General features: G+C 43.1%; 3 protein-coding genes across 5 annotated transcripts; all 3 read right to left on the reverse strand.

Moving 5' to 3' along the window:
* Positions 1-1542: 1542 nt before the first annotated feature.
* rbm24a (RNA binding motif protein 24a) lies at positions 1543-11051 on the reverse strand. 2 transcript variants are annotated; one of them, XM_040189401.2, is made up of 4 exons: positions 10463-11051; positions 9269-9392; positions 8932-8986; positions 1543-4127 (listed from the first exon to the last, which is right to left on the reverse strand). In XM_040189401.2, exons 1-4 carry the CDS (start codon positions 10628-10630, stop codon positions 3776-3778), a joined length of 699 nt encoding a protein of 232 aa, XP_040045335.1. In that variant the 5' UTR covers positions 10631-11051; the 3' UTR covers positions 1543-3775. The 2 variants fall into 2 exon arrangements, with proteins under 2 accessions (XP_040045335.1, XP_077937772.1); XM_078081646.1 differs by lacking the exon at positions 10463-11051 and adding an exon at positions 9515-9671.
* A 1476-nt stretch (positions 11052-12527) lies between these two features.
* stmnd1 (stathmin domain containing 1) lies at positions 12528-15611 on the reverse strand. Its single transcript, XM_078081649.1, has 4 exons — positions 15244-15611; positions 13804-13987; positions 13301-13722; positions 12528-13212 (listed from the first exon to the last, which is right to left on the reverse strand). The coding sequence occupies exons 1-3, from the start codon at positions 15307-15309 to the stop codon at positions 13562-13564; spliced, it is 411 nt and encodes a 136-aa protein (XP_077937775.1). The 5' UTR covers positions 15310-15611; the 3' UTR covers positions 12528-13212; positions 13301-13561.
* Positions 15612-15983: 372 nt separating this feature from the next.
* LOC144383582 (uncharacterized) lies at positions 15984-17482 on the reverse strand. Of its 2 annotated transcripts, none has more exons than XM_078081648.1 (5): positions 17078-17482; positions 16783-16908; positions 16543-16605; positions 16359-16421; positions 15984-16237 (listed from the first exon to the last, which is right to left on the reverse strand). In XM_078081648.1, the coding sequence occupies exons 1-5, from the start codon at positions 17351-17353 to the stop codon at positions 16226-16228; spliced, it is 540 nt and encodes a 179-aa protein (XP_077937774.1). In that variant the 5' UTR covers positions 17354-17482; the 3' UTR covers positions 15984-16225. The 2 variants fall into 2 exon arrangements, with proteins under 2 accessions (XP_077937774.1, XP_077937773.1); XM_078081647.1 differs by having other exon boundaries at positions 16338-16421.
* Positions 17483-17915: the final 433 nt, after the last annotated feature.

A 17915-nucleotide genomic window follows, 5' to 3' on the forward strand; every position in this document is an offset into this window, starting at 1 on the left:
TGTTTTGTCACAGAACAAGTTATTCAGTTATCCAGTTTTTAAAAGGCCCGTTGCACTTTGACAAGGTTCTGTGGTTGGTCTATTTCTTCAAAAATTGTACAAAATTTGTTGCGCAGAGATGTCAATTTTAACTGTTGCCAAAAAACCCTGGAGGCTACCCGCCATGCGACACGATTGTGTCTTTGCTCATTTTGTGTGCATTTTGTACATTGTTACCTCCTTATAACCTTGGCAACAAGGCTATCCTTAATTAGCTGTTTCTGTTGTGTAATGTACCTTATTAACAAGTAACACTGCAACAAAGTTGTAGCTTTTTTAAATTTAGCTCATGGTTTTATTTATGATTCTGATTATATTCATAAACTTATCTCGGGGTGCCTTTGGGTCCTGTCAGCACTCTCTTGCAGCTCTACATCATCAGTGCAATAGAATAATAGCTTTATTTTGTTTTATCAAGCGATCCGATGCAATGAAGATGCCACCCTTAGGGCCTTGGCGTCCATGTTGTGTCATGATCAACAGTTTCATGTTTCACCGGGGACCAACATACTCCCTGAGCCGAGTTAAATACTGCGAAAACAGGGCAGTGCAGTCTTTACAACATGACTTATTGATTAGAGATTGGATGAATCATTGATATACTGAGTCCCGAGAGACTTTATTGTGTGTCAGATGCATCATTGTAAGCTGTGGGTGTGACCGTAATGGAAGTGTTTCAAAGGATGAGCTTTTATTAGGATCTCTTGCTCCCAAGCTCAACAAAGACTACCTGATTTAGCAAGTTGGTCAATGTCAAAGTAGATCGTGCAGTCTAATGTTCTTCATACTCAAAAGTACACTGAGGCAATAATCAAGCTTGCTCAACAAGGCTCTTCATGCAACCCATATTGATGGCTAACTAACATCTGCTGAAGTGGGACGTGAGCTTAGATTGTCAGAAGGCCGCGTTAGCGACACCTGCTAACGTTAGCTGGATGTTTCATCGTTAATTCTGGCATGTCTTGATTTTAAAGATGTTCCTCAGATGAAGACTTACAACTCAACACTACATAGCGCAAAAAGACGGGCAAACAGCTGGCTAACAATGGATATCATTTGGTCCACTTTGTAATGATCAGAGCCCACAACTACGCTAGCCAACCAATCAGGTCGCTGGCATTGTGTGAAATGAAAACGTCTGTAATGAAATCAGAATGATATCAAATGAAATATTTGATTTTGAAAGTAGGAATGGTGAAATAACATTGTATAATGATGGGTTAGGTTTGTATAGTTTTGTGTAATTGTCTTTTACTTAGTTCACTTCAATATTTTACACAAATAATTAGTGTGACTATTAATTAATCACAAAGTATTTTGTGTTTATTTAATATTGAACACCTCCATACATAGCACGGAACAAAGTACATATTATTTTCATTGATGAGTTGATGTATAGAAGGATGAAAAGCTACATATGGAGGCAGATCACATAAATGTGATCGAACAGCTCCTGAAACCTCAGTTTAATCGCACTTTTTATCGAAAGACGCACCACTGAGCTTTTTAAATATAGAACATTTTATTCCAATTTTAAGTAAATGGTGTTGAAATTCTAAAATAAATGTTTTAATATCAACAAGACCTTTGCATTTAAACAGAAACACTTCACATGCCTTCATCCAGTGACAATGAAAAGCTTCCTTAAAAAGTTTTTTTAACATTTATTTTTCATATTTCCCTTGTAAGAAATAGTTCAAGTATAAAAATTCCCAACAGTGTAAAATAGCCCATCTGATGATTTTAAGCAAAAGAAGCACAGCTACTGAACCCTTAGCAACAACTATACATTCTAGTGGAGAAAGCAGCATTTCTGCTTGTTTTTTTTGTGAAAATTATTATTTCTTTCCTCTCATCTAAACACAGAAGAGGCGGAGTACAATCTGCATGCTAAGAGGCCTGCATTTAAATAACTTTTCTCCCCTACAAAAGGCATAGCTAATACTTAATGTCATGTTCTAAAGAATCCAAAAGATAAAAAATAAAAGTACAGTGCACATAACAGTATCTTAAATTACTCCTACAATTACATTTTTGGTTGAGTATGTTAATAATAATAATATTAGAACTACACTAATCAATAACTTATATATGCCTTGAGATGAGTACATAATAATATTATTTATACAGTACCACAACTAAGTCTCTACTCTCAGAGCATCAACATAGTCAACCCTCAAAAATAAATATTTTAAATAGTAGATTTCTCTCTTTTTTTTCTTATTTTTTCTCTTAAATAGCAGTAAAAATGTAAGGCACACAGACCAACATAATGTCAAACATTCAAACCCCGCCCTCTGAAACCTACATGGTGATCTTGACAGACACGAGGCAGGCTAGTTGTTGCGGTGGCTTTGGTGATAATGTGTGTGCGTGTGTTGTTGAGTGTGTACCTGGCACCAGACTCCAGCACCACAAAGGTGGAAGTGCTGACAGCTGCAGGACTGCTTGACTGTGGTGGGTGGGGTTGGGGGGGGCGGCGGGAGGAGAGGGAGGTGTGGGGGTGGGGGGCTGTGCCGCGGGGGCTCCGTGTTGGGTGGGAGGTGTGAAGTCGGTTCCCAAATGGGCCCGGCCGAGGATTAAAATGTGACAGCTCAACAAACGAGCACAAGTGATGCGTTCTTTCCAGAGTGATCCGTCTGTGTGGTGCTGGAGCGGCTCCGTCCACCCCCACCAGCAGCTGCTCCCTCTCGCTCTTTCTTTCCCTCCATCCCAGAACCACAGAGAAACACAACTGTGCTGCCTTTGTCTTTGACTGCTATGTGTGCAGCTCTGGATCCGTGTGTCTGTGTGACTAAAACGTGTGAAAAAGCAACTGATTTTGTGTTTTTCATTGTCTGGAGCCGTTTGTAACCTCTCTCCTTTTGTCAGTGCGTCTGTTTTGTTTTCTAAAGTCCCCCTTTAGTCAAGAATCAAGTCAGAGTTGATGACATTTTCAGTTTTTTCGCTGCTTTTCTTAGTTTTTTTGTCTGGTGGGGTTTGCTTTGCATAGGTCAAGAGGTCGAGACACAAAGTAAAAAAGGGACATTCAGCATCAGGAAGATAAAAAGGTAGTTCTTCAAATATGTGTGACACAACGAGATACAACTCCTTCCTGACAGAGGTCACACAGTAATAGCTAACACGTTGGAAACGGATCCATTTCCCTGATTATCAGAAAAAAATGCACTTAAAATGACATAAAGAACAAAAACAGCCCCCAATATGTAATAATAACAATAATAAATATAAATGTTATGAGGGCATCAAATAACTGAAATCACTCGTGGAAAACCACAAGTGAAAAAAAAAGTTCTAAACTAACGTTGAAGACAGCAATAGGACTTAAAGGCTTAGTTTAACACCTATACCAACCTCTGGGATTAGTTCCTTTTTTTCTTCTCTAGAAATAAGTACTCTACCACAATGATAATAGTAAGGATAATAATAATAACAACAACAAAAATAGTATATCACTTTCCATTATTTGTTCTGTGACTTTTTTTCATTTTCTTGTTTTTTGGTTGAAGCACAGCAAGTTGGAAAGTTATTGTCAAAGGTTTCCACCTCACCACCATCATCATCATCACCACCACCATCATCACCTTTTTAAAGCTACTCTGCCTCCACGTTGCTGACACGCCCACTTTCAAGGCCACTCCCTCTTCCTTTTCTGTCGCTGCTCCTTCTCAAGACCAATGAGCCGTGGCCGACGGTGGGCCTTCTCTCTCTGCATGTCCAGTGGTTGCGGTGGCTGCTATTGCATGCGGTCGGCTTGCAGCTGCTGAGGCTGGTACTGACCGAAGGCTGCGGCTGCAGCGGCGGCTGAGCCCGGGGCAGCTGCGGCTAAAGGCTGCTGGACTGCGTAGCCGTACCCGGCAGCCATGTAGCCCGCGGCAGCAGGGGAGGCAGCGTAGGGATAATGCTCATATGCGGCGGCGGCGGCTGCGGCGCTGGCTGCGGCGGCAGAATACTGCGCGTAGGCAGCTCCAGTGTAGTCGATGTACGGGGAGGAGGCAGTGGCGGGTGCAGCAGCTGTAGGTTGCACGTGAGGGATGACCATACTAGGCTGAACGAAGGCCTGAGGGTACACATAGTGGGCCGGTATGCTGTGAAACAAACACACACATACGACAGGTTACATTCAGCCAGTTTGTGAGTAACAGCATCCACCCTAAAACCCAAACCCAACTGCATCACACTGCGGCCCAGCGCCCTCCCACCACCCACCACTGAGCCCCAGTCCAATCCACCAGTCAAGAACACCAAGGAAATGCCTGCTAGTAGGGATTAGAACATTATAGGGTTGCCAAAATAGAAATCACACTGTGAAAAGAAGACTGTGAGGGGAACACAACTTTGAACACCGAGAGGTGTTTAAGGGCTCTGAAATTTATGAAAAATTCCCTTTATATTTGGAAGACGGGATGCTGGTATTGGCCGGTTTTGTTTTTCTTTTTTTGGTCAGTTTTGAATTTGTGGATGTGGAGGCAGGACTACAGAGAGCCAGAGAGGGAGGTGAGATGAAAGGAAAAAGTTAAGGATCAGAAAGCTGCAGCTGGTTTGTCCCGTCACATGTGTATTTGGCCTCTGGTGGCGTCCCCCTGCTTGCTGAAGGGCTAATGGGTGGGGAGGACAGGGAGGCTTACAGTCCCGGGGGTGGGGGTGCGGACAGAGGAGATGAGCCCAGGGAGGCATTGTGAAAATGTCACTGCCACTTTGACAGCTGGACAGTTTTGAAAAAGGGACGCTGCTGGCCATTTCCCATTCTGTGTCTGGACAAAGAGCCGGGGAGGCAGCAGGGGGAGCCGGGACTAGGCTTCGTACCCAGAGGGACGTTTCGATTAAATAAACAATTATGAACAATGAGCACATTCTGCCCTTCGTGACATGGCCTTAAACCCCCTCCCCCAGACTCCATAGGGCCTGGCCACTCGGACAGCAAGTGTGAGGGGAGCTTTGAAAATGTATAGCAATGAGTAGTAAACTGTCAAATTTGACTGATTTGACTGTTTTTTTTATTCTAATTGCTTCCAACGACAATCTGTGATGTCCTAAAAAACACCACCTCCCTCCACTTACACATATTCAATCTCACTTTAATTAAGATAGATGAGAGGCATTCGGCTTGACAGAAACAATTTGATGTTTGTTAAAACTACATTAACTGATATGTGCTCAGAAATCTGTTGAGAGAACATCAAAGATCAATAAGAATCAATAATCTGCATGAATGAACATCAGGTGGCAACCTTTTTGACTCTGGATGGGGTAAAAAAGAAAGGAATGAGAATGAGAAAGACATGTTACAGGTTAGAAGGCAGGATCTATAGTGGCAACCCTATAGTGAGCACTCCATTATCCAATCCAATCCACATCGCAACCAAAAAAAAGTGAGCCAGGGGAAAAACATGAAAAACAAAACAGCAGCCAGGCTTCAGAGAGGAAGAAATATGTGACAGAGTCTATCTCCACTAAACTGATTACAAGACCAGCACAATCAATCCAATGAAAAGACACCAAAGAAAGAGAAGAGGGAGGGTATTAACTGAAACTAGAGGGCTGGTGTGGCCTTTACCGACGTAAAGGTCAGGGGTCAACGTTAACCACATCTACGGGTTGGAATCATTTCTGAACAAAACGTCAGCATTGAAAATATAGATTTTTTTCAAATCTCCAGAAAGAGCATTTTATCATCATGTGATACTAAAGCTCCCCATTGAAACTACCACTAATGAAACTCAGCAGGGTAAGGCAGGTTTCCAAGATGAATTCAGATGACGTCATCTGTAAAACTCCCTCAGAAAACAGTGGAGAGATGTTTCCTTCTATTATCTGAAGTCAAAGTCAAATCGCCAAATTATTCACCAGCAGCAGACAGGAGGAAACTCTTCATTCTAGATGTGAGTGACATGCTAGAGGGCCATTGTCTAATATGTAATAAAAAGCTTATATTAGCCTATTTTGTCAAACACCAGTAGCAAAGGCAACTCTCATAGTTACACAGTCACATGACACTATCTGGGTACTGGTTTAAGGCAACTACTTAGTACGAGAACATTATACCTTAAATTATTCAAACAGTTATTTTTACTTTCCTAAAGTCTTGCGCTCTCCCTCCCCACAGACTTCTGTGGATGGTGGTCCTATCGGTTTGTGGCGGTCCCTGCAGTGGTCCTGCCGTACATCTGGCTTACTACTCGCAATTATTCGCAATGAGTTTTTCCTGTGCCGATGTGAGGGTTTTGGGACAGAGGGTGTCGCATGTGTACAGACTGTAAAGGCAAATTTGTAATTTGAGATTTTGGGTTATACAAAATAAAATTTGTAAATTTAATTGAATTGTTATCTGTTCCTCACAAGTAAAATTAAACTATGAGAATTACTGGTAAGGTTCAAAGTACTTTTACTGCTTAATGATGCATCTGCTTTTTCTACTTTCAATTCAATACATGATGATGGTAGAAATCATTTGCAACAAGTTTTTAACAAATTTAACTTGCTGGACAACGTCTAAGACAAGGTTTTGATAGGGAAGAATGTATGATGTATTTATTTAAAAAAAGACTGATTCTGCCACATTGTACTTTTTTAAAAACTGCATAATTAGTATTAAAGAAACAGCTTGAATTCCACCCAAAGTTAGTAGCAACTATTAACAGCTGCTACTTCATGTGATTTACTGGAGACGTTCCAGCTCAGATAACTATTCTAACATTTAAAAGAAGTCTCTCTTAATCTAACTCTAAGTTGAATGCATTTTGGGGATTGTACAAGCTGTTCCACTACTACTTTATTAATGGGATAGTCGGGTAGCCTTGCGCTCATATAGCATGAGCTGCGGTTCGAGCCATGGGAAGCAAACCTCTGTCTGACCCATCCAACGTGGCCTGTAATGAAATAAATCAACTTATTTTACCCGCAGGCACTCATCAGATGAGGAAATCAACAACACTCTAAGCGAGTAGCAGTTTATGAAGCCATGCTGGAAGCTATAGTGCTACGACTTGTTCTGTGCGTGTGTGTCTTTACTGGAATGCAGCGTTCCCGCGACCCAGCAGTCATTACAGTTCATGGCTAAATAAAGGTTCTCTGCCTTCGTGAGCGGTCTGCTGGGGGCAGCCTGATGTTTGTGTGGTGTGCGTGTGTAGGTTCGTGCTCAGTGGTTGTGTGTGTTTGCGTCAGGAAAGCATGAGAGGTGGCAGCACCTGTCCTGCTTTTACACAGATGCTCAACGGAGTTCAGATATTATGACAAGTCATAAACAACACATACAAAGCTACTCAGACACGATGGCGGTTCTGTAAGCGCGGACAAGGTTTTAAACGTTTTAAGTTTGAAACCTGCTTGTTTGAAACCGGTTGTTGGTTTGAAGATGTGTGAGGGCGGTTAGAAACAAGAGAGACGTTCGCGTTTTATCTTCTCGCTGTTAAAGTGACACATTATATACCTTTGCTTCTGGCTGGTTTGTATTTGGCCCCAAAAAACTCCCCTCTGGTTCTGTTTAAATGGCCCCTAGTCTGCTCTTACATGACAGAGAGATTGTCCCACAAGCTCACTAACACTCCCTCCCTCCCCCCACCACACACACACACACACACACACACACGCACCCACGCACAAACACACACACAACACAGAGCTTCATGCAGTGTCAGCATTCGGCTTTGTGTGGCACAATGGATGTGCTTGTTTTCCTTAACGAGAAAGACAGAGAGATTTGTTTGTGTCACGTTGGAGACTTTGGGACTATGTGCGCGGACAAAGACACACACACACACACAAAAGGAGCACATACTCACATGTACCGATGCAACCAGACATGTACGCACATAATTACACATTTTGGCACGACATTCACTCATAAAGACAACCACATTGATATTTCTGATAGTAAAATGGTGCTATGACACCAAAAGCCTTTGTCGAGTAGATATGAGCAAAGACAAAGTCATTGGGAGACAGGGAAGAGTTGACAGAGTGGACCAGCAGCCGTATGGCAAAGAGACACACTTGGGATTTGTTGCTGCTGTGTTAACATGAGAAACCTTTAGCACACGCGAGCAGTGATGGTTTTTGTTACGTTGGGGGAAATCGTGTGAGAAATGAAGGGGGGGGGGACACAGACGATTCACGTCTCACTTCAACCAGACAGCCAGAATAAACATGAAATAGCACACCCTGTTAGACAAAACAGGGCAACGCCAAGCTAAAGCAAAAAAAATATTTTTAAAAGTTGCCTTTTTTGTGAGGGGTTAACACGCGTCCACAGAAAACGTAAAAAGACACCCCAAAGATTCAATCAATCCAGCTTCTTTTTTTGTCATCAAAGTGAGATAGCACACGATTTAGCTAACAACACCACTTCATAACCGCACACAAAGCGCTAAGTTCTATTCAAATAAAATAGAAAACAGGTCAAAACCCACATACATGCATCTATAATCACCATGTCGAGAGCTTGTTTGTGTTTGTTTGAGTCTACGGGTATTTTCCTTCTCTGATCTGTGATTATGTCACAAACCAGCACACTTAGCTTAACCGCGAGCGAGCCTGTCGGACCAGAGAAAGATAGATAACATTGAGTCAGGCAGAAAGTTTCCATCATTGTCCACTCTGCACGCACGCACACACACAAACACATAAACAGGTAAACCTATAAAAGGCCATTTAACTGGCCGTTAGACTGGTAGACAGTGATAAAGAAAAATAATACATTCAACTTATTCTCCACCTTTAATCATTGATGGGGGAGAAAAGGGATAAAAAGATAAATAAATGATAAATGAGACGGATCATTACGCATAAATCATTACACATTAAACTGAGAGAGGAATTAAAACATGTTTAAATTGTTCAAGGCAGTGTGCACATCCCAACATTCCTCTGGAATACAGACCGCTCCGTACTCACCCGTAAGGCCTTTGGATGAACGCAGGGTGAATTTGGGGAACACCAAAGGTAAAGCCTGCAGAACAGAAGACATGATGTAAAAAATAATAGAAGAGGCAGAAGAGACAGAATCTATAAAAAAAAAACTGAGTTCCACTCAGGTCCACTCCTCACTTAGTGATCCCAAACAAACACACTTGCTATGTTGAATAACACGAGGTCTGATTTATTCATCTGTAAATTCTGTTCTTTAACAAACGACTCTGCACACGTCCAACGCGTCTCTCTGGCTTGTTGAGGAGATAAAATACAGAGACGTGTTGTGTATTGCTTTTGATTCTGATCTGACTGTTTTCACCTGGCTGCATCACCCGAGGCTTGGCCCCCAGGTAGGCCAGGTTGACGTTGGCCTTCCTGCCGTCAATGATTGGGTTGGGGTCCTTGCAGGCCCGGTCTGCAGCCGAGCGGTCCGCCATCGTCACCTGCAACAGGAGTAAAAGCATGAGAAACATATGTGGTTAACCGAAGATCTGTTTCCACTTACTGCTGGTTGGCCGAACCAGCAGTTAGTTAATGCTGTTTGTAACAAAGACAGAAAACATACTAAACAGGTGTGTCCGCATGTTACTCGTCTGTCTGAGTCCATCACGCCCCACGAGGCCGTTGTGAACGGCAGTGACTATTTGTCAGCACACGCGCACAAACACGCTCGTGTGGATGTGTCGAAACTAACCTCAGTGATGGGGAGAGGACTGACTGAACGTGGCTCGCTTGTCACTCCCTTCACAGACTTAATCGCTCCTCTCAGAGCTTCAGTATCGCCAACATGTTGCTTCTTTTGATATTCTTTCATCAACCTCACCGACTTGGACAAAAGCATTTTACATGGGAAAATACAGAAGAGGATGAAGAATGCAAAACTATTGTGGTAGGATTTTAGTTAAAGTGGGAGTTTCCACATACAAACATAAGTAGATATTTGTGCAGAGCTCTGCAATATGTGCCAAAGATATTCAACCACATATTAAATGGTTGCTGAAAACGCTGAAGATCCCTCTTCTGTTACATTTGAATGGCTGAGTGGAGCATTGGGCTGCCGGTGGGTCTGAAATGTGTTTTGTCCGTCAATCCTAAAACAACCGCGTGTAACATATTTCCCTCGGTAAACAGCTTTTGGGTGATGAAACTTGTGTTGCAGTGCTAGACAACCCGCCCTGGGACATTAACACATCACTGTGAGTTTCTGGCAGCCCGTTGGAGCTGTCAATTTGAGAGCAGCTCACTTCCAGACGTACCAGGGAAAGCGCATACTAATGCGCAACAAGTCCGTGCGCAAGATTGCCACAGAGGCCAATGACGAATTTAACCAGGGACTTCTTATCAATACATAAACACCCCATGACTGCAGTTAAAGCAATGTTAGCCGTGACGTTGTGAAAGACAGCAACAGCCGATTTTTACACAGACGCGTCACGGCAGGATCGTTCCCACATGCGTAAAAGTTCCTTTCGGGTAAAACTGACAGCGATGTATTTAGTCGAGATATACTTACGAATCCATAACCCCTCGACTTGCCAGTCTGTCTGTCGGTAATGACCACGGCTTCTTCAATCTCACCGAACACCTCAAAATATTTCCTGAGACTTGAATCCGTGGTGTGGTAGGGTAGACCCCCGACAAAAATCTTCGTGTAGGTCGTGTCCTTTTGCGTGGTGTGCATCGTTAGTGCAAAATACAATAAATAGGAACAAAAAAAATACTAATAGTGCAATGTCTCCTTATCAGTAATTATTTGGATGAAGAGAGAGAGAAAGAGACAGAGAAATAGAGATCAGCCGGCTCTGTAAGAAGAGAAGAGACACAAAAAACGACAAAAAGTGACCCTGGAGGTAGATTTATCTTCCGACAGTTGAGAGGAGAGTTATATGGAGCGGATCGTCCCACAGAGACCATCAGGTGTTTCGAGCTCTTCTTGGTAACTCTGCTGTCTAACTAAATAGGTTCGGGACCCATTCCTAAAAGCGCTGCTCCAAACTCCACCCAACGTCCAGTCCATCTCTGCGCCGCCCACCAGCGCGCGCAAACAGCTGGCTCAACCTGCGGCGCGGAACACTGGAGCTCCCTCTCACAAAGAAAACAGACCCTCCACCTGAACCTACCAGGCCAAACCACACTGATGATAAGCTCAGCGGGGACTTGCAGTAAATTAAAATAATAAAAATTTGGATTAAAGTTTTTTTTTCTCATTTTAAATAAACATTTGATGGATTTTTTCATGTTTTCTCTCTCTGGTGAAATAAGTGGTGTTGTCTCTACAGGCTGGCGTGGATGACGTCTCCCAGCAGGATGCGGCTCGGGGACAGACACACACAGCAGCAGGAGACAGACAGACAGGTGCAGCTTTGAGGCGCAGCTGGAAGGAGTCATTCTTCAAGATAGACAGTCCACTTGTTGGGGGTTGACAGAGTTTTGGCAAGTTTCTGAGCCCACGCTGACAGCTATGAGGCCTCGTGCCAACTGTGTTTTCAATGGCTCCTCCACTATGAGGTCATAACGGAATCGACCCAATGAACCTATAACAGGTCTGAAAAAACACATCCGACATCCTCCAATGAAATAGTCTCAACACGACTTCTGTTATTAATTGAAATTTTCTTTAAGCAAATTTAATTGACACGTCTGTGTCTTTTGGGGTCATTATGAAGAAACAGCCTTGCTATCTCTAAAAGAAGATCACATTTTAATAATTAAATCAGGCAACACGCAGCTATTGTACTCGGAGAGACTCAAGTCGGAGATTAATCCAATCAAGAGTCTTCTGCTCATCAATGATTAGAAAAGCATCATCCGATAACCCAACCCGGTAACGTGAGAGGCCGACGTGCTATTAATCATTCATGGCGGCTCTGCCTGCCTCCATGCCTGCGGCCGACATGTCAAAATGTGACCACGGAATACGGTGACTTGACTGACGCATTGAGCGCATCATTGCGCTGCATATTTGCTGTGAAAAACACAAGTAGAAGTGTCACATCCAAACGCAACCCGAAGGAGGTTCTTTCTGCGTCGTCTCTGTTGCTCTCACTATTTTATTCATGCAGGCACACGCGCTTCAAAGTCCGAGTGCAGTCCTGAAAAAGGGGACCAGTGTCAAGTTTCCCAGGCTCAACAAAGGGGATCCGGTCAGGTTGCGTCCAATTGTTATTTTCTGTTCATGTGCAGCATGCTGACGAGTCAAAATCCTACAATAACAGGCTGAGGGCCCATTCAAAGCTTTAATGATGCTTAATTTCCAATAATCTTCAGAAATACTCCGTGTCACGTGTAGTAATCATGTGTCAGGATTAATCCCCAGCTTTTCTTTTTGCAATCTTTGCTGTCAGCTACATTTAAAAAAAAGGCAAGACAAAGGCTGCAAATATCGGTGACTTTGTCCGTTTGGCTGCAGTACGCACACCTGTCAAAGGAAAAGAGCTAAAGGCCAAAGGTCACTGGAACAGCTGAATAGCCTCAACACAGTCCCAAGGTCGTGCTCAACAACCCTCAACTGAAAAATTTATATAAAAGTAATAAATGGTTAATGCACTTTCATTCAGTTTTATACACACATTCATAAAAACGTATGCATGCAACTTTATTAATCAATGACAATTTCACATTACATATTTATATTCCACATGTAGCCAAAACCTCTTGCTGATAATTAATTTACTAGAATGTGATGTGACTTTAAACCACTAAAACAGCGCCATCGTGTGTCCATCAGAACAGGTACAACCTTCACGTGCAAAAAGGCTCAAAAGTATCATACTTTTAAATTAAAGTCTAATAAAATCTCAATTATATTTATTTGGTACGTTGGCAAGAAGTATTGTTCATATTTAATAGAGCTTCACTGAGGTACGTTATAATAATTTGGAAAGAAACCCCTCATATTCCTTTGCGCTTCTTTTTTGAGCTACAACGCTGTTCGCTGAAGAACAACAAGTGCTTTTTCATTAAAACACAAACAATTTGCATCTACATTGGCCTAGTTTCATCCATAGTCAATCACAGCTTACTTCAAACTAATTCATTCAAATACAATTTACTCTTTACGTCTGCCAGTTATTCCCCACCGTCGGCCTCCTCCCGTGTTATTTGGCTGTGGGGACCAAGGGGGTTCTGGGTGGGAGGTAACTGTAGCGGCTCCACAGGAATGAGGTCTGTTTCCTCGCCCTCCTCTGTGATGGCGGTGGGAGCCTGGCTCCGAACATGGGCCGACATCTTCCTCAAACGCATCTTGAGCTTGTCTTGCTTTAACTGGGACATATATTGAGGGAGCAAATGAGTCACCTATGCTCAAGAACGAGCACAGGTACGCGATGACACACAAACAAACACGCCGTACCTTGCGTCTATCCCCAGCGAGTCGTATCTTCTCCTCAATGTCGGTGACACTTTGCACCTTCTTGGGCTTCAGGGACTCCAGTCTGACGGGCGGCTTTGGCCTGACCCCCTCCCGGTCATCAAGCTGACACGTTGCCACAAACAAGCACACAAATTCACAGTGGAGGGAGATGATAAAACATCTTAATATTACAGGTAAATAAATGGATATCCACTTAAACGGAATGGATTGGATTTCGAATCAGCTGTAGACCAGTTGATTTCAATCCAACAATATCAGTGTGCACCAGGTACTCGCCGCTATGCTATAGGCCTCATGAGCCCTGGCTTGTCTCAATGGTATGATGCTTTGGTGCAGCAGCTCCTCCAGGATCTCCCTCGTCTGTGGTCGCTCCTGCAGTGTGCTCTCCTGCTGTGGTATTCCTGGGGGACAGACAAAAATAAAAACACTTCGGAGATCCTGGCAACACGCACCAGACAATTGGTTTTATTCAGATCAGTCACCGTCTTGTGTAATTCCGTCCCCGTCGCTTTCTCCGACATCCGAGGATGTCGGAGGAGTGAGGTTTCTGAGCACCGCTCCAGGAAGCTCATGGATGTCCCTGTTGTCCATCACCACCCCGCTCTCCGTGGTGACCTTTGACACGGCGGAGTCTCCACGGACACCCACTTTACTTCCTGCTTCATCCTGACAGCAGAGAGGCACAGTACGAAATGCAGAAACATACCGGGCCCCATTCCCACATGGAAATGAATGAAGTCGTTATGGTGGCATCTTTGTGTTTACACATTGTCATGAACACAGTAGCTCTAGAAAAATGTCCCTATTGTATTATGTGATGCAATTGATAGATCAAAGTAACCAACAGTGTCACAAGTAAAGTATGTGGACCAGTTATAGAATTAAAATCCGCACATTTCATATGACCATATACCTGTACATGTTTCAAAGGTGAAAATTCCGAGGCGTAACACAAATATGCAGATTATTATTGATACAAATATATATTATGGTAATGTTTTCAATAGATTATATGAACGATGTAAGAGGTTTTAAACGGTAGACCCTGACCCATCTTCAACAAAGATCTTTATATAATGTAATGTCTAAAGAGGGCAATTGAATAACATTAGCTAATATGGAATAATAAAATGCAATAAAGGGAATCGATTTGCATATTGAGCACCTTTACTTGTGTTACTAAGTACATTTTGCTCACAATATCCTGGAGTTTTAGAAGGTATTTAAAGACTGATTTGCTACTTTCACTTCGATAAAGTACTTTAACATTGTCCCAGGCTCCATGTCGATAGCCGTGTCGGCCGTAGCGTCCCGCGGTAGCCCCCTCCCCCCCTCCCCCCCCCCCAGCGTCCGCGGTGTCCACCGGCCGTAACGTCCGCGGCGCCCCCCCCCCCCCCCACCTTTTATTTACAACACCTAAATTGAACAACAAAACACCGGTAAAACAATGGTGAAACACTAGTAGGACACTTTTAAGACACTCGTGAAACATCGCCATATCTCCGTGACTTTCTGCTGCCCCCCTCATCACAGCCTCTGAGTCCCCCCACTGATTTATTGTTTGACAGAATATCTAGAAAACGGCATTTCTCAGATTTCAAAATCCGATTGTGCAAATAATTAAGGAGTCACGGTAATTTCAATCCTCCACGTCACTTTCCGTTGCCGGCGAAATGTTTCGGATTAAGAGGGTTAAAAGACAGACAGTCCGTCTGTCCAATCAGAAGGGTCCGTCCTCTGCTTCGTGGTAGAATGCCCTGCCCTTTGCGTAACAAGTTAATGTCGTTGTGTTTTCCTATTTGCTGTTGTGTTTTGCACTTCGGGGCCACCGCAAATACGTTTGTCGGATCCTGCTGAAGACGATACGGCACTTTTAACTAACTCTCGTCATTTTCGTGGTGGTGAGATGGAGCCCAACGTACCTCGTCTCCCTTCGCTTCCGGTGTCAACGTTCGCACCACGGTGTTCGACGAGAAGTTGCATCCCATGTTCACCTCAAAGTGCCGAGGGCAAGAAGATAAATAAATGTCCGTTTTAATTACACCTCGGTGGGTTTTTTACTCTGTGTAGTGACCGTTGGATTCCTTCACTCACTCACACACACATAGACAGAGACAGACAGGCCGTCTCCATGGTAACATGGCGTTGCTACGGGCCGGTTAAATATGACCCCGCCAGAGGGGACACGCGGGAACAAGCTGCAGGTGAGTCAGGTCAAGACGCTTTGTTCACACTTAGACCCGTGATTCTGAAACCAGAGTCCGATGTCAAACAAAGACCTTTTACCACTAAACATTCTCAAAAATGTACGTGTGTTATATTTAACAATGACAGGACACCCTTCAGTTTTGATTTCCCAGGATAAATTCATATTCCAAACATTTGAAACTACCAATCCCAGAAGTTCAGTGAACTACTGAATACATATTATACTGAACAAATGTATTGAAACATACTGGAATATCCATTAATAAAATGGTCCTTAAACAATATATTATCTTCTTTCTTGCATTGACTAAACAGTTGATATCATTATGTTTCAGCTGAAAATCCAACGCTGTTTTCTTTGTTTAGGAAAATGCTCCTAAAGCACAAAACCACCTGTAATCATAGGGGCCTCAAGCTAGGAGAAGCAAAGACTGATTCAAGAGAAGCCAATGTCATTTTACATACAGATATGTTATTACATTTTGACACGACACAAGGGACAAAATCCTCTACTGCAGATGGGTGTAAGCATTGGACCGGCCTGGGCACGGCACGGGCTTGTTGGCAAAGACAACCGCGCGGTCGAGAGCAGGAAGGAAACTTTGATGCAGTTCCTGGCACTTCTGCACCTTCCCAATGGTAGAAACATTTTTGTCAATGTGGTCCTGCAGGGTCATCATGGTCTTGTGTTTGCACTCAAGTTCCTGCCTGCAAATAAGGTATAACATGCATAGATGTTATAAAGAATCTGGTCAAAGAATATAAAAGAATAGGACATTAAGCGGCAGGCCAGGGACACAGTTTGTACTTAGTGAGAGTTCTTAAGTACTGAGAGAAGTCCAGCTGCCATGTCTGCCAGGTCATGTTTCTCCAGTCTGAGGGTGAAGAAGGCCTGAAGGAGAAGGAACAGTCAAACGTTGATGCCATCATAATGCCATGTGAGAATTGAAAGGTAATTAGACACATTTCTGTGCTTCTGACTGCAAACATTTCAAGTTTGAAGAGTAACTCACCTGGTCCAGGCAGAGCTCCTGTCTGGGTCTCTGGTCGAGGATGTCCAGGCGCTGGGTTGCCTGCTGCAGTTAGGAATCACAGTTCTTGATCTGACCCACCACGTTTTATATGTACCTTGTCTGATCGGTCATTTCATCCCTTAACCCCACTATCGAACGACCGAGATGATGAGGGATTACTCCTCAACCCTCCCCTACTCTCCTGTTCCGCATCTTCAAGTAATGAAATGTTTTCAGTACCTGCTCCACAGCAGTGATTTCGAAGTCCACTTTCCCGATGCTTTCAAATATCTGGGCTTGCCACCGGCTGACCTCGTTATGACGAGAGCCGAGATGCCTCATGGTGAACAGCGCGGAGGAGGGGACCTATGAAAACAAGAAGCGCAGACATCGCACAAGTAAATGCACTCGGAAAGCACAAACGTATTCTATAAATCCTACAGATCGATTTTCTTTACGCTCACTTTGCAAATAATGTAACCACTGAAATATTTCCTGTGAAAACATGAAATGATGATCGGGTGAACTTTATTACCGGTGCGACGTCATCGCCGAGATTCAGCAGTCGGTTGCTCTGGAGCTGCGGTCTGCAGCTCAGCGGGATTTTATAGGTCGTCAGGGCGGGCAGAGAGAGTCTGACCTCCGGCCTCATCGACTGGTCCTCTTTCAGCGCACGACGTCGCCTGGCGGTTAAGACAAAGAACGCCGACGATGTTATAAAGAAAACAAAGACCCCGATTTTGCCCCTATGATTCTGCCAAATGAACTGAACGTTTGACATGAAGCAGGTAAGCCTAAATAACAAGACCATACAAACTGAACAGATGCACTTACTACATTTGGTCTTTTTAAATGAAGTCAAATAAATCAAAACATTTGCATAAATACAGAATACAGAACGTCATGGATTCTCTGCGGAATACAAGTATTTAGATATAGGGACATTTGTCCGTTTCAGAAAATATTAAACACATTAACGTGGCTAAATACAGCTTCAACAAAGATGAACATTGTCATTGATGTGATGTATTTAAATCCCAAAAGAGGCCAGCTGAAGGGAAAACACAAAAAATCCAACTACCAGTTTATTGATCAAATCTATAGAACAGTTTCAGCAAAAGCTGAACAGTAAAACATTCATGATGGTAGAATTTATTGCCAAACTGTTGCATTAGGCTGAAAGGTCCATTTTATGAACAAAAACATCCTTGAATTTTTATTATTTAAACATTTAATTTTCAAATTCACCTCTATGTAGACACACTAAATACTGATCAGATATTTATAATTCACCGTTTAAATAATGACTTCGGTGTCATATTTGGTTAATACGTAACTCTGATAAGGATCTAATATGCACTTTGGGTTCTGTA

The sequence above is a fragment of the Gasterosteus aculeatus genome, chromosome 10 (genome assembly GCF_964276395.1).
Source record: "Gasterosteus aculeatus chromosome 10, fGasAcu3.hap1.1, whole genome shotgun sequence".
In the NCBI taxonomy this organism is placed as follows: Eukaryota; Metazoa; Chordata; class Actinopteri; order Perciformes; family Gasterosteidae; genus Gasterosteus; species Gasterosteus aculeatus.

Bases quoted from the DNA above. Each gene is read 5' to 3' on its own strand.
- rbm24a (XM_040189401.2), bottom strand. From the start codon at position 10,630: ATGCACACCACGCAAAAGGACACGACCTACACGAAGATTTTTGTCGGG. The intron at 9,393-10,462 runs GTAAGTATATCT...CTCCTGTTGCAG, and splicing joins AGTCGAGGGGTTATGGATTC to GTGACGATGGCGGACCGCTC. The intron at 8,987-9,268 runs GTGAAAACAGTC...TCTGTTCTGCAG, and splicing joins GCCTCGGGTGATGCAGCCAG to GCTTTACCTTTGGTGTTCCC.
- stmnd1 (XM_078081649.1), bottom strand. From the start codon at position 15,309: ATGGGATGCAACTTCTCGTCGAACACCGTGGTGCGAACGTTGACACCG. The intron at 13,988-15,243 runs GTACGTTGGGCT...CTCTGCTGTCAG, and splicing joins CGGAAGCGAAGGGAGACGAG to GATGAAGCAGGAAGTAAAGT. The intron at 13,723-13,803 runs GTGACTGATCTG...TCTGTCCCCCAG, and splicing joins GGACGGAATTACACAAGACG to GAATACCACAGCAGGAGAGC.
- LOC144383582 (XM_078081647.1), bottom strand. From the start codon at position 17,353: ATGGTCTTGTTATTTAGGCTTACCTGCTTCATGTCAAACGTTCAGTTC. The intron at 16,606-16,782 runs GTACTGAAAACA...TCCTAACTGCAG, and splicing joins AAATCACTGCTGTGGAGCAG to CAGGCAACCCAGCGCCTGGA. The intron at 16,422-16,542 runs GTGAGTTACTCT...CTTCTCCTTCAG, and splicing joins AGGAGCTCTGCCTGGACCAG to GCCTTCTTCACCCTCAGACT.